General features: G+C 44.1%; 3 protein-coding genes across 5 annotated transcripts in view; 1 reads left to right on the top strand and 2 right to left on the bottom strand.

Moving 5' to 3' along the window:
- The window catches only part of isca2 (iron-sulfur cluster assembly 2), a 65,616-nt gene that overhangs the window by 33,329 nt on the left and 17,562 nt on the right, over window positions 1–14,725 (bottom strand). The gene's annotated exons all lie outside the window — the stretch shown is intronic.
- On the bottom strand, window positions 2–10,265 carry bbof1a (basal body orientation factor 1a). 2 transcript variants are annotated; one of them, XM_079573271.1, is made up of 12 exons: window positions 10,200–10,265; window positions 5,296–5,385; window positions 4,971–5,223; window positions 4,832–4,897; window positions 3,246–3,389; window positions 3,065–3,145; window positions 2,880–2,950; window positions 2,243–2,387; window positions 1,348–1,838; window positions 1,177–1,281; window positions 373–444; window positions 2–202 (listed from the first exon to the last, which is right to left on the bottom strand). In XM_079573271.1, exons 2-12 carry the CDS (start codon window positions 5,337–5,339, stop codon window positions 109–111), a joined length of 1,566 nt encoding a protein of 521 aa, XP_079429397.1. In that variant the 5' UTR covers window positions 5,340–5,385; window positions 10,200–10,265; the 3' UTR covers window positions 2–108. The 2 variants fall into 2 exon arrangements, with proteins under 2 accessions (XP_079429397.1, XP_079429396.1); XM_079573270.1 differs by having other exon boundaries at window positions 5,296–5,414; window positions 10,200–10,225.
- Window positions 1,221–14,534, top strand: entpd5a (ectonucleoside triphosphate diphosphohydrolase 5a). Of its 2 annotated transcripts, XM_079573265.1 has the most exons (14): window positions 1,221–1,274; window positions 9,841–10,331; window positions 10,656–10,735; window positions 10,955–11,098; window positions 11,428–11,503; window positions 11,876–11,911; window positions 12,138–12,226; window positions 12,301–12,380; window positions 12,440–12,501; window positions 12,576–12,677; window positions 13,334–13,477; window positions 13,560–13,613; window positions 13,960–14,075; window positions 14,152–14,534. In XM_079573265.1, the coding sequence occupies exons 2-14, from the start codon at window positions 9,899–9,901 to the stop codon at window positions 14,242–14,244; spliced, it is 1,509 nt and encodes a 502-aa protein (XP_079429391.1). In that variant the 5' UTR covers window positions 1,221–1,274; window positions 9,841–9,898; the 3' UTR covers window positions 14,245–14,534. The 2 variants fall into 2 exon arrangements, with proteins under 2 accessions (XP_079429391.1, XP_079429390.1); XM_079573264.1 differs by lacking the exon at window positions 1,221–1,274 and having other exon boundaries at window positions 9,466–10,331.

The raw sequence follows: 14,725 nt of genomic DNA, 5'->3' as shown, positions 1-14,725 counted from the left end.
TGTGAGGATAACTCCAGTTCATTCAATAAAACAAATCATTTTGCCGTAATGTCACAGTATTTATTGCAAAGAAAGCGTTGCAGGACGTTGCTGTGGGCCACACAGAGGTCAGGCGGTGTGTATGTTGGGCAGGCTGCTGGGGTGGAGTGCAGAGTCGGGCGCCTGGGTGATGAAGGCTGCTCGAGAGGGCTCCTCTTTCAACCTGAAAGACAGTCGTATTATAACTTGATAATAAATCACACTTTTGCAGGTCCCCACTGCCATCGCTTTTTCAGCTCAACGTGGAATGCGGGGCCAATAAATCTGCGCAGACTTCATAATTGCAAGGATGAGGTACAACTTTTATTCTGGTGCATTCCTTCAGTGTCTTACCCGGCAGCATCACTGTCAATGAGGTTCTTCTTCTCCGGAGGGGCAGACAAAACCAAATGTTGGCTGCTCTTTCTATCAAAAAAAAAACGCAGAGTTGCAGTTAAATACAAAACCTCATAGTAAAAAGTCATGTTTTAGCACACTAGTGTCATTTCACTTGGGCCTGCAGCCGTTTTGGACACGGGGTAACTCTGGGTCAGCATAATGCACATGGATTTGTTGGAGTCGCAACTAACTGGCCTGCGTGGCCAAATGTTCTGCGTTATGCTGCAGGAGTAGGTGCCAGACCACTGTTAACATGAATATACATCTCCTGACTGCCATAGGCCCATGCAATCTCCCGCACTCTCCTTTTTGAAAATCATGTTACCAGCTGCTCTCAGTGACCACAAGTGTTCAAAGAGTAAAATCCAACCAGAGGGCACGTGAAGAGGGGCCAATCGCCTGAAAGCAAATGGACGTGACCAGATGTTTGTTTCCAAGCACACGACTCTGTGGCTGGGCCTATTTTTACTATTGTGCCCAGACTCTTTCTTCATTCTTTTTAAGCAGCTGGATGGAAAAGAAAATTGGTTGAAGCCTAACTGATGTTTTATGGTATCCTCTTCTCAGAGAAAATGTCTGTTAAAAACATTAAAAGAGGGAGGAGCCAACAGAAGTTCAGCACGAGTTACTCTATGGCATCACAGCATTTCGGGTTTTCAAAGGTAATTTATCTCAAAGTGGTTTACACAGCGGTAGCCTGAATGAAGTCATAGGGTAGCTGTGCATACAAACTGACAAACATTACTGTTTTCTCTTTACCTTTCAGCCACTCCATTCATTTTTGCAAAGAGATGTCTCAAGACGTGTTCTTTCTGCTCCCACGTAAGATCCGTGATTTCCACTTGGCTGCCAGGCTGGTGAGTCCTACACAGACACAGAAAGGTTAAATTATGAAAAAAGTACTGCTTCACACCAGTGTTGTGAGCCCACCATGTGGCAGCTGCTTCCATGTCAGAATAGACAGAGTTGGTACTGTGGGGGACTCTGTGGAAGTTGCGGATGGGTGGAAACTTGACTTTTCCTCCATTGGCTTCCCGCAGTGTCATGCGATAGGCCTGCAGCGTGTCTTTCTTGTATTTGGAGCGACTGACTATCACCTCCTGCTTCACCTCGGCCAGTGCCTGGTGGAAGAACCTCTCCAGTTCTGTTCTCTGCTCCACGACAACTGCTGCCAGCTTTTTTATGTGGACCAGCTCCTTTTCGCGCATACTGAGAACCTTCTGCAGCTTGTCCAGCTCCACCTGTCCAGCTTCAACACAAACCAACATTTGCCTCTGCTTTGCTTCTTCTTCCTGAAACTGGGATTCCTTCTGCTTCAGGGCTTCCTCCAGTGATGCCACTTTAGACTGGAGCTTTGACAGCTCCTCTTGTTGAAATGAAATCCGCGCAGCATTCTTCTTTATTATACCCTCATGTATGCTCTACAAAACACAGAAACCAAGTGCATTTATTAAGCAGTTCGTTCCAACATTGATTATATATTACATTTTCAACATCAATCTCTCCTGCTGAAGGATTGGAAATAAGTGAGGCTTCACTCCATGATGAGCTGTCATCGTGAGTCGCAAGACAAACATGGCCACTGTTTATTAGTTAAAAAGGCTCAGACAGAAATGGGAAGAGTAGAGGGCATTGATTTTCAAGCCATAGCCTTGTAGAGTGGAAACTCACCACAGACCATCATGGGGGTACAAGAGAGAGACCACATGTTCCACTCAAGTAAACAAACAAGGGAAAATCAGAGATGTCATTTTCTGGAAATCTTCAACATGTCATGTATAGATGAACTGTGTCTAAATGAGGAGTTAACTTTGTTTGATCATACCTTGTCCTGAATCAGTGAGTCATTCAGCTCAGTCAGACACTTGTTCTGCTTTCCCAGTTCTTGTGTTTCCTTCATGTGAAGCTTCACGGCTTCATTCAGACGTACGTTTTCTCTGAACACAGATCGCGAGGCATCGTCTAGCTGTCTAATATGTCCAAATAAAAAACACATTGAAATAGAAATCTTTAATTTCACAACATAAGAACAATACAATTGTATAAAACACAAATAATACTTTAGTTCAATCATCATGCCGAGCAAACTTAAAGATATGGTTTGTGTGTGTCTAAAATGAAACGCATTAACAGGACCACACCAGCATCAATGTTGACCATTTATGAGCTGTAAATGTAACTAAACACAGCGGAGGAAAGATGTTCATCTGTAGGCCTCAAAAGTTATAAACTTCCTGCCTGTGGGAGTTTCCGGGACAGTGAAGCATGTGATCATTGGCGGCAGAGATGTACACTATCATGAACGTGACAAAACAGTGCGGTCGAGAAAATAACATCAGGCGGTTATATATATTCATATACATATACTGCACATCTCAAAGGGCCAATTATATTTTTTCCTGTGCATTTGGAGTTTCCTACAGGTGCACCATGCAGAATAAAGTATGGGGAAGCACACTCACACAACTGCGTCACTGTGGGCCCTTTGCACCACCCGAGCAATGGTCTGCTCCGCTTCTTTCTCCAATCGAGCCTGTGGCAAAATATACACTCCAAAGTTACAGTGTGGACATGATATTTCTGAAATGGTTCTTCTACATTCAGTAAAACGTACAAAACATTTTGGGCAAGTAACAATTTGTCGTACCTTTTCTTTAAAAAAATCATACTCCACTTTGTTGAGGTCTTCCCTGTGCTTCTTTTCAGCCCTCGCCATGCTTTCTCTCATCTAAATTACAGAAGCAAAATGTTGCAGTGCTGGATCTTAGTTATAACTTATAGTTAAAATTATAAGTTATAAACAGGGGACTCTTTTGCCGGTAACTTACATCAGCAACATCCTGCTCCATTTGTGCTTTCTGGATCTCAAACGCCTTGATTCTTCTCATTCCCTCTTCGATCATGTTGAAGTCCTTCGACCGTTTATTGAACAGCTCCTTCATCTCATTTATTTGCTGCGTATATTCTGAAATCTAAATTGTTTTAATACAAAGAGAAAAATAAATAAATGAAAAGATGATCCCTCTCAAAGTTAAAAGTCCACTATATCAACTGAAGGCTCACAGCAGCGGAGCAGAATACCTCCAGATGCTACTGTGGAAAAGCCTGCCTGAGCAGAAATGTGACAAAGTGACCAAAGTCATGGAGGACTAGCAAAACATGCACCCACAACATGATGACTAAATGAGAGGTTATCTACCATTGGATTACAACCATAGGCCTAATCACTACGATAACTGTTCATTCACTCAAACGGGTTATGCAAACAGGCCTATGTCATTATAAATGTGTTGTTTTCCAAAGGCTGCACTGACATAGATTTTTAGCATTTTAAAGGGGGGGTATTATGCAGAATCGACTTTTTCAAGCTCTACATCATGTTATTCTGTCATTCCCTCATTAAAAACATGCCTGAAGTGTTGCCTTGGCACATTCACGTATTTTTGAGTAATCTGTAAAAACTCTGATGGCGGCCATTTTAGGGATAGGTTTGCCTGAGTCCTCCTAGGAACGCCCCCACCTCCTGGAGACGCCTCCGAGCTTTCATCACCAGCCGAGTAACCAACCACTGCTCCTCAGCAGAACCCCCTCCCCACTGATGCCCCAGACAGCGTGTGGAGGGGGCGTGTCGGAAAGGGTCAGAGGTTCTTAAAGAGGCAGAGGCCTATTTCAAGACATTCACTACAGCCATTTTGAGAGAGCAATTTCATACAAGGCAGTTATTCTAATTTACTGCATTTACAGACCAACAGAAGGTTTGCTCATCATCGTAGTGTGATATAGACTGGTGCTATGTGATTGAAAAAAGCATAATACCCCCTCTTTAAAAAGACATGCAGATTTCTATCATTTTTTCATCCTAATTTCCATACATCACTCCACAAGGCATTAACCCCTATACTCAGGTCTCATTTAAGCAGTGCATAATCACGCTTAAGATGGAAAACATCTGGTTTCGAAATAAGAAAAACGTTTCACACACTTGTGCCCCATCAAGCCACTTCTGGATGACTGTGTCCTTTTGATTTCTTGATCCCTGTGAGCTCCAGGGGTCAGTGAGGATAAAGGTGCACATTTATCTCTTTGTTGTGTAACTTGTGACTGGACATGTGATGTATGGTCAACACATCAGGACCATGAGGGCCTCTTCCAAACCAAGCACTTTTCTTTTTCTATGACCGGTATAATGTGAGGTCTTGGAGTTGTTTACTTGCATAATAAATGTCGACATAATTGCACACAAGAAAGCTGTTAAAGAAGAAAAGCACTGTTTGAACAGTTTTGTAGTGAACGTCACGTGTAAGAATAGAGACTTGCCTCAACGCGCTTTTCCTAAGAACTACTCCTGTCTTGTGATTATTTCTGCGATGTGATTTTGAATGCAGGTTTGGATGGTTGCAGGTGCCACACTCACCAGCTGGTTCTCCCGACCATGTGCTTGCGCTTTCTGCTCTTTAAGGGCTTCATGCAGCGACCGAATCTGCACAAGAAAGCAGATAAATAAAACAACTCAATTTAGTCCTAACTGTGACTTTAGATCAAACCAAACCAACCTTCCCCTCCTTGGACTCATCTTGCTTATTGAAGAACCACGTGGTGTCCACACTATCCTTCTCCACGCGGTACAGGTCGTTGGTCAGCTCTTCGTTGGCGCGCGCCAGTCTCCTGCAGGACTCGCGGTACTGCGTCAGGGACTGCTCGGTCACCTGCAGCCTCAGCTCCCACAGAGCTGCGTTGGAGCGGGCCTTCTCCATGTCCGTCTCTCGGTCCACCTTGGACTCCTGCTTACCATCCTTTTTCCCTTTGCTGCGATGTCAGTGCGCAGAGAAGTTAAACTTGTTCTTAGATGATAGGCCTGCTCCATATCATGAGACTTACCCGGCTTTTGCCTTCTTCGTTTTGGTGACTTTCTTCTTGGGCATCTTGTCGACTGCGTCAAACGGATGACGCTGCGTAAAACCACTTCTGCTCTAAGATGAGGAAGACCAATGGCTTCTCTGAAATTGGGGAAAGGGCGAACCAACTAGTGGCTGGAGGTTAACGAAAGCAGTCTGCTTATGTGGTCCTCCTGATGTTTTGTTTACTGTTGCCATAGAGATGAGCCTGAGAGGGGTCACATTTCAAATACAGATCAAATGTCCTTGTTTGCACATCACTAGATTTTTCTTCACAAATAGGCTACTCTGTGTATGTCATTAAAAATGATGTATTCGCATATTATTCATGTAAGACTTTTCCTCATTATTAGACCCAGACTGGAACAACAGTGGCCGTATGACTGGCAGGCTGGTTCATATTATGTCCAATTACAAGGCATTTTTACCTTGTTCATGTGATGTGATTGTTGGTGATCGTGGGCACCCTGTCCCAGGGCAGCTGGTGCAAGAGGTATATGGACATGATCGAGGATGGAGAATCATTGAAAAGAAAGGTCTATGGTTGCTTTGAGAGGCTTATAATCCATGTGAAGTACAATATAAACCCATTAGGCACGTTTACTCAATTTTGATAACTTCATTAATTTTTTTAAAATACGGTTGCCTTGTATACAAAGTATTGCATGGACTTGCTCCGCCTCCACGGCAGGATTTCATTAAACCAAAGCCTGTTAGTGGGATGGGCACCAGGGCATCAGCAGTGACTTGATGAGGTGGACTCTGTAATGCAATGACACAGAGCTATGAGGAAAGACAGATATTAGTCTGGCCTCGCTCTAATGTTCTTTTATTTAACACTAGCCTGTTCTAGCCCTTAGATGCATCTTTCTTGTCATAAATGGCACTTAAACATGAGGTGAGGTGAGGTGCTGCCTCTGCCTGCTCTGAGAAGAGGATGGTGCAGGTGCAGAGTCAGAGACAGAGCTCATTCTCTCCTCGTTTTAACCTCTAAAGTTTCTCTTTCCTCATGTTTATTATAATTGAACCATCAGGCCAATACAGGGACAAAAGCCACAGGTCGCACACGCCGTTTTCGCCCAATTAATTATGCTAATTAGCCGCGCGCATTTGATTCACGCATTATAAATGCGCAGCTTTGGAGACGAGTCAACATGGTTCTAGTGAAAGGTGGAGCTCGTGCCATTTAGCCTATTCCAACGTAACAATTTACTGACAATACACTTAAAGGTAAAGGCTTCAAATATGGTGAGAGACTAAATCAGACTGAAGCCCTTGAGTTTTTTGTTCAGGCCTGTGGCCACAGAGACATCATATAGTATCATTTTTTGTAAAATATCAATTTAATCCCTATTTTAAAGTCACAAATGTGTTATTCTCAGCACAAATATCCCATGTCCCTGGTGCAGCCCTCCTGTTTAATGTGATTCTAATAATCACTATGCTCTACCTAAAACTAGCCATTTCAATTGGCCCAATGAAAGTAGAATATTCCACCCTAATCTAAATATCTATGTCACCACAGGGTTAAAGGTTATTCAATTTCTGTAACTGAAGCCAAATCAGATGCAATTTCAAGTCAAACATTGACTTGAAACAAACAAACAAACCATGAACTAAGTACCCATTGGATCTGATATGTGTTTGTATATGAAGCACTTTTTTGGCCAACCCATTTTTTTTCACTTAGTTAAGGTATATATAATAAAGTTATAATAGAATATAAATGAACTGCACTGTCAAACCACTGTTATATGGTCAAAGAACATAGAATATGAAATGTGAATTTCCAATTGTGAGGGGGGGAGGGGGGATCCACCAGGATAGTTTGTACCCAGGGCCCAGAATTTGGTGCTACGCCCCTGTACTAAATACTCTGCAATATTGACATTACTGAAGTTGACAGCTGGATGGAACAATTCAAATATGACCCATCCAGCTGCGCTGAGCTGTGGGTTTAGGTACAGATGTGCTCTCTCCTCAACAGCAGCCACTGTGTTGACATAAAATGGTGGCACTTGTCACTTGTCTTGTAATTATAGCTTCCTCACGCTGATCTCTATCAAACAGGATCTGTTTGCACATGGTCTCCTCCCACACCAGGACATGAGATAGGCCCACATTTGGCTCTTGTCAGTGGTATTGTCCATGTTGTCCTAAAAAGAACTGCCTGCTGCTCACTCCCATACCCACAGTTGTTTTCTGCAGGAGTTATGGGAAAACCACAAAGGCAAGCGTAAAATGCTATTGGTTTATCAAAAACAAAACATTGTTAAATGAACACGGGTCATATCTCACTTTAAGCTGACAATTGTCATGTTGATCTGTCAGTAGCTGCGTGAGTGTGCCAGGATTATTCCTCAAACACCAGTCGATATGGCCAAAGTGTTGGGTGTAGCTACTGTAAACTGGATCATATAGGCATGTTCACGGCACTGGCATCATGAACAAAGCTTGGGAACTAAATTTAAAGGTAATTACTATGACAGTGAGGAGAGAAAACTGAAATAACCCTGAGCTTTTCAACGCTGTCATTATCATTGGAATTGTAATGACAAGCTTTGGGTCTCTTCAATGGACTTGTTGGGGTAGGACACCCACAAACATGGCATTCCTGAGGGCAACATTGCAGCATATTAATGATACATTGCACAGTGTAGATTACAAAGCTGGTGCCCTGTCTTAAGCAGTTACGGTTTCAGTTAACTTGCAGCCAAATACCAAACCGTGTATTGAAACATGTTCGGCTTTGAAGGGTTACATTTGCAAAGTGCTGCATCATGTAAAAAAGTAAGCAGCTTATATGGTGCGCAGCAATGTTGTTGCGTGGCATGAAGCTGGAAGAACAGGCTGATGGTAAAATCTGTTTTAAAGTTGATGATGCACATAACATAACAGCTTTTTGGTCCCTATTATATAAAAAAAAAAGACTTCTGAAAACTGATGATTTAGTACATAAAGTAATAATTCATGCACAATATCATTGGTGAAATGTTGCATAAATAAAATCCAAATGTGTTTGCATTCTATCTGTTTTTACATGGACATTTATTGGCCAGTCCTCAGAGGTTCTGCGCATTTATTCTTTGATAGGGGCAAACGACCATTCTGGTGAGCCGCAAGATTGGAGTAAAAAAAAAAAGAAAGTAGCCACAGTGTTTAGAAAAAGGATGGAAGAAAGAAAGTCCAATATTTTTAGTTCAAATTACAGTGTTGGAACAGTGCTTTGCGAAGTCGAGTGTCCTGGGAGTGGAATGGCATGATGGGTGAACACTGGTGCCAAGCCCCACCCTCCCCACATTGTCCTTTCCATGGACTTCCTGCACTTTGCTGTGCCCATCTGGGACCTCTGCCCTCCCTTTACCCTCTGACTCCGAGCGGCACATGGCCCAGGCTGACAGTCTGGTGAAACACTGTCACTCATGGGCATGTGCTCAAAATCAGGCTAATAACACTGCAGCCAAACAAGGGGCCACATGTTTGTTTGTTTTTACTTAAGCATGTGCATTTGTTGGAATCCAGCAACAATGAGCCAACTATAATATAAAGAAGGGAATAAACATTAAAGTGCATATTGTTCATGGCTTGTGGTGATGGTTTGCCCTCTGTATCCATTGTGTGCACTTTTGTCTCTTGAACTCTAAAAACGACCAGAGGAATTAGCTGAGTCCTACAGTATGGCCTATACTGCTGTGCCAACCGCCCACCTAAATCATACAACAGCTACTCATTTCGTTTTCATGCATACACTGAAACATGCCCAAATATTTCCCTGGGAATCTAGTGGTCAACAGAGCCACGAGTGGGAGTAAATGAATCAACATTTTAATGCCAGCTGGGCCAAGATGTTTCACTGCAAATGTGATCCGTGATGCTTTTGTTTATGGCTGCAGGTGCAACGGCCATGCTATTTAGAGAAAATGTTACATATTTGCATTGAGCTTAAAGTATGTGCTTTATGTTTTCAAAGCCAAAACTGATTATATAACATAGGCTAAGGTTTTTCCCTGCAAACGTGCATATCTTATTATAGGCAAGGGGGGCTTTTACGCACGTTCAATTAAGTAGGCTGTTAGAGTCTTGCTGCAGAAGAAGAAAAGGAAAACGTTTAAACCAGTCTATAAAAGTATATTTTAAGACTCCTTCTCTCTAGTTTCTTCAGACTGCAGCCGCTCATTCTTATTGTGAAGCCCTCCTCTTCAAAGTGGATTTCTGGCACCAGGATAGCCCGTAAAGTTGAGGAGGGGAGAATACTCCTAACTCCAAAAATATTCCCTGGAAGGAAAAAGCTGTTGGTAGGCGGCAGGTATAGTCAGCGCTTGGTGGGAGGAGGAGGAGGAGGAGGAGGTCATGAGGGACCCCTGAGGGAGCGGGGATGGACTGCCACACGATTGGTTCACGGCTGCTCGCGTTGTGGCCCCGCGCCAAGCCCTTATGTCTTTATATAGTGTAAAGAGATGAGCGGACAGTCCTGAGTGTGTATGAGCACCCACAGTGCAGCTCCTCAGCTCCCTCTGCCTCTCCTCAGGACCCTCACTGAGCGCCTCACCGATCCACTTCTTCACCCGCGCCTTACCCGCACCACCATGGTCTCCCTCAAAATGCTCCTCTCCGTGTGCGCCCTCCTTCTGTTCGGGAGCCAATCAACGGAGGCGACCTACTACCGCCACCACCGCTACATCCCCGTCTATTACCGGTACCGGGAGCACTCCGCCAACTCCGAGAACCACCTGCCCGAGGCGCCCAACCCGGCGCCCCGAGCGCCCGCGTACCCCCACGTCCCAGAGGTCTTCCACCCCGCATCCGAGCCCATCCATCCCCTCCCGGAGGCGTTCCACCCCGTGCCCGAAGTGGTGCATCCCGCCGCACCTGAGCCTTACCGCCCACCTGAGGTCCCGCAGCCGGCGCTCCACGCTCCCTCTCCGGTCAATATGAGCAGGGTCTTCCACGGGATCATGTTTGACGCCGGGAGCACAGGCACAAGAATCCACATCTATAAGTTCATCCAGAAGGACCCGGGTGAGTCGTCCCTCTGTCTCTCTCTCTCATTCTGGCTCTGAGGTTAGTGCTGGCTCCCGCTGTCTGCTGTTAGCTCATTCACTATGCTGTAATGCGAACCAGGCCCCCGCTGCAGGCGCATGCAACACATCTAAAAGTGGCTCAATGAACTTTTAAATGTGTTGACTTGAATGCGTAGGAAAATAGTCTGTTGAACTCTGAATGTAGGTCAAATGCAGGAGTCTAAATCTCCAAACCAACCAATTAAATGCACCACTGTTTATTTCACAACCGCAAGACATCACATTAAGTGGTCACTGGGTTTGTGTTCTCTGGCGTTTGTAGTTGAGCTGCCGGTTCTGGACGGTGAGATGTTCCATGCTGTGAAGCCGGGCCTGTCTTCTTACAAAGATAACCCTGAGGAGGTATGTTTGTTTTGTTTTGTTTGCTTCTAGTTTTTATTAATGATCAGGTGTATTAGGGAGGTGTCTGTCTGGCACAAACCACAAAACTACTGGGATTTTCCGAGAGTTGGGTGTATGTAACCTAAATATTGCGTAATTATCAAAATGTTTAGCAATGACTCTGTTGCTCTATTATCTAGCATTAACATCGGGCATTTTTCTGCATGTTTGACTGTGCAGGGCGGCAACACAGTTCGCCAGCTGCTGAAGATAGCCAAGAAGACGGTTCCCGAAGAGGAGTGGAGGAGGACCCCAGTGGTCCTAAGGGCCACAGCAGGGCTGCGTCTCCTGCCCCAAGATAACGCCATTCGCCTTCTGAAGGAGGTGAGGTCCTCAGACAGTTTGGCACTAACACCACCCTCCCTGCCAGGGAACGTGATGAGAAACCACTAAGTGCTTACAAGTGTCACTGGAAAAAGAGGCAGCAAGTCTGCCCGTTTGGTGGTCATCATGTAGCAAAAACAGCTGTTGTGAGGTTGTGCGGAGTAACCATATTTGTCATTTACCATATTAAATCTAGGCTACTGTTCCAACCAAGCATGCGGCTAGGTTATCTGTCAGTCCACAGCAGAGCCCTGTCATAAAGCTGTGTTTGTAAAAGCCTCTTCGGTTTAGAGCATGTACTGTAACTGACTACATTTTTTTTCCTGCAGGTGAAAGAAGTATTTGACGAGTCTCCATTCTTTGTGCCAAATAATAGTGTTTCCATCATGCCTGGAACAAATGAAGGTAAAATAAATCAACTAATTTAAGTTAACAACAGTGCTATACTTAACACATTCTATAATAGCATAATTATCTACAAATACTGTTGCTGCCATATATAGGAGATATACACTACTGTAGTTTTTGTCCACACCCAGTCATTGAGAGCAATTTTCCAGAGCTCTCATTAAGACTCCCTGGCTGTGTCATGTGTCATCACTCTCTTTATGAGTGCAATAACTGACATCACAGACAACGGCAAGCCTTCAACCAGCTCAGCTGTTTTAACATAAGCTAATGAAGCAGAGCTAGACACACACCAGTCAGCGTCACTAAAACAGTCAGTGGCAGAGTCAGGAGTTCACTAATGCTTTTTGTGCTCCTGTGTTGTTGTAGGAGTCCTTGCCTGGGTTACGGTGAACTTCCTGACAGGTAAGACATTGCTTGTGTTTTGTTATGTTGGTGTTAGTGGTCAGCAGGCTCATATCTGCTGCCCTGTGTACACATAGGGCTGTCTCCTGTGTGAGGTTTTGACTGAATCACTGGCCCCAAGCAGCTCGCAAAAACAAGTGATGTTCCCTCACGTGTTTCACACAGAGCAGCTGCCTTCAGAAGTACAGGCATTATAGTATTCCAATATAGTGTCTCCTTGTGACAGGTCACCTGTACTCCAACACCCGGAGAACTGTGGGCATCCTGGACTTGGGCGGAGGATCTACACAGATCACCTTCCTTCCTAAGTCAAAGGTTTGGAAATAAATTGTAAAATTTCTTTAAACAATTGTCAGAATTTCTATAATATTAACATCTTTATCCCACAGAAAACAGTCCAGTCTGCACCCTCCTCTTACATCGCCAATTTCAACCTGTTTAACAACACATACCAGCTGTACACACACAGGTAAGTTTGTTATTATGATCATTTTGAAGTCTCAAAGCTAAAAGTTGGCTCTTCCACAGTTATTTGGGAAATGGGCTATTTGCTGCTCGCCTGTCTGCTCTGGGGGCTTTAGGAGCCGATGGTAAATAATACTTTTATTCTACCGTGCACCTCCTTGTAACAATTCTGTGGTTAAACACTTATTTATTTCCGCAGGCCTTGATTGGAAAATCTTCACAAGTCCTTGTCTTCCAAAAAGGCTCAGAGAAGAAGTGAATTTTTCAGGGTCCACCTACAAAGTTAGCGGGATTCCAGACGGTAAGATAAAAGCTGTGAGGTTTGATAGCTTTCCCAGACCACTGCATTATTCCAGCATTCCTTTCTCAGCATTTGAACACAATAGAGTACAGTACAATACAGAACATTGACCACTGAAGTTTTTCTAACCTTGGCGCCAAAAGCATGTTTTGTCATCTTATGACTCTTCATCTTCCCTCTTGAACAATTATATTGCAGCCAACCTTGTATTTAAAAGAAAAGAAACTGTCAGTTAGCTTCACAAATAAGGCAGTCACTCCCATACCACAGTCCAGTAGCCAAAAGATGCTGGTTTTGTTCCAGGGTTGTTACTTTTTTGTGCAGCGAGTGGCTTGATCTGGACCGCTCACAATTATGTGGTAAAAATAGGCAGGCCATCAGGGCCACTCTAACTGCTACTCTTGTCAGCACATGGTTTCTGCAGCACAAATGAGCCAGCCTTCCCCACACAATGCCCGCGAGGCTGTGAACCCAGAGCTACTGGGGCTTCCCTGGGCCTGCTCACATGAGCCCCTCGGCTTTACCCCTGGGTTAACCTCAGTCTACTGGCTCTCATCATCACATTCCAACCACTGCTGCAGCAATGCTCCGCTAACTCGTGGTTTCCTCCACTCCATTTCAGTATAGGTTACATCATTGCTTTTCTCTGCTCTCAGGCTATGCAGGCTATAAGCTGTGCTACTACGAAATGATGAGGGTGATCAAAGGTATCGTGCACCAGCCCTATGAACTGAAGGGAAGCAGCATCTTCTATGCTTTCTCCTACTACTTTGACAGAGCTAAGGAGTCAGGCCTCATTGGTAAGTGCACACCGTGCAGATCATTCCTGAGCTGTGTAAATTATCATATTGTTGTATACCTGAACACTGTTTTTAACTGCAGACAGCAGAGGTGGAACTGTGGAAGTAAGAGACTTCAAGAAGAAGGCAAAAGAAGGTACTGAAAAGGCTCTATTATTAAGTTATATTGCACATTATTTATAACACTGAGGCTTTGCGCTGAGTATGTGTTCGGCATATTAGATCATAAATGCCCTATGAATTTAACATGGCACGATCTATTGATTGATTGCTACATATGAGCCGTCATGTGGCTGTAAAGGCCGTGCGATAGCAGACTGGCCTTGTTTGTGTTGTGAGCTCACTGGCAGAGGCAGGTTAGCCTGTTGCCATAGCAGTAGCCCTGTGCTGACCCTCACCTCCTCACAACTTTGTTTAGTGGACCAAAAAAGTCAGTTATCTAGATATGATACAAATGTTTTAATACAATTTTCTTCTTCTAGTGTGCAACAAAATGTCTAAATACCGCACTATCAACCCGTTCCTGTGCATGGATCTGACATACATCACTTGTCTGTTAAAAGAGGGCTTCGGCTTCAAGGACAACACAGTACTACAGGTAAGTTGGAGTCTGCTATAGATGCTTTTCAGTTTGACAATAGTATGTCACAGTAAACCCTTTTCTTCTTCTACAGCTCGCCAAAAAGGTTAACAATGTGGAAACAAGTTGGGCTCTTGGGGCCACCTTTGATTACTTCAGAAACCTGAACATCCACGCGAGTGACTAAAGCACATGGCTGTGACTGCAGCTGGCACTGCCTCTGCCCACCTCGACACACAGCCCCTGGTCTGTTCCACCACAGCACACGCTCGCCAATCTACAAACTGTTGAAAAGAAATCACTCTATTTTTATATTGCCAGCAGTTTCTACTGTATGTTAAGCTCATAACCTGTGAGCTGGGATTGATTTTTGTAACGTGTTTACATGGATGATCCCTCTTGGATGTTATTTACATGCCTGCACAGTCTGCAGAGGCTAGTGTTGGGGCAGTTCAGTCATGGTGGTACTCTGGTGATTTCTGTGGTTTGGTGAGCAATGATTAATGCAGTAGATTTTATGAAGATGCTGGCTACTGACACAGAGCCATAGTTTTTACATCAGTTTTTTACTCATTGACCTTTTTATTTCAAAAAAGAAAAACAACTCTTCAACTTTGCACATAAGACTTTTATTGCAGAATGTAGCTGTGGTCATTGAGACAGTTCCT

Source organism: Gobius niger, assembly GCF_951799975.1.
Source record: "Gobius niger genome assembly, chromosome: 16".
Lineage (NCBI taxonomy): Eukaryota > Metazoa > Chordata > Actinopteri > Gobiiformes > Gobiidae > Gobius > Gobius niger.
This window is presented reverse-complemented; position numbering and strand designations above follow the sequence as displayed.

Bases quoted from the DNA above. Each gene is read 5' to 3' on its own strand.
- bbof1a (XM_079573271.1), bottom strand. From the start codon at position 5,339: ATGCCCAAGAAGAAAGTCACCAAAACGAAGAAGGCAAAAGCCGG. The intron at 3,390-4,831 runs GTGAGTGTGGCA...AAAACAATTTAG, and splicing joins ATGGTCGGGAGAACCAGCTG to ATTTCAGAATATACGCAGCA. The intron at 445-1,176 runs GTAAAGAGAAAA...TTTTTTTGATAG, and splicing joins ATGAATGGAGTGGCTGAAAG to AAAGAGCAGCCAACATTTGG.
- entpd5a (XM_079573264.1), top strand. From the start codon at position 9,794: ATGAGCACCCACAGTGCAGCTCCTCAGCTCCCTCTGCCTCTCCTCAGG. The intron at 11,912-12,137 runs GTAAGACATTGC...TCCTTGTGACAG, and splicing joins TACGGTGAACTTCCTGACAG to GTCACCTGTACTCCAACACC. The intron at 12,502-12,575 runs GTAAATAATACT...TTATTTCCGCAG, and splicing joins GGGGGCTTTAGGAGCCGATG to GCCTTGATTGGAAAATCTTC.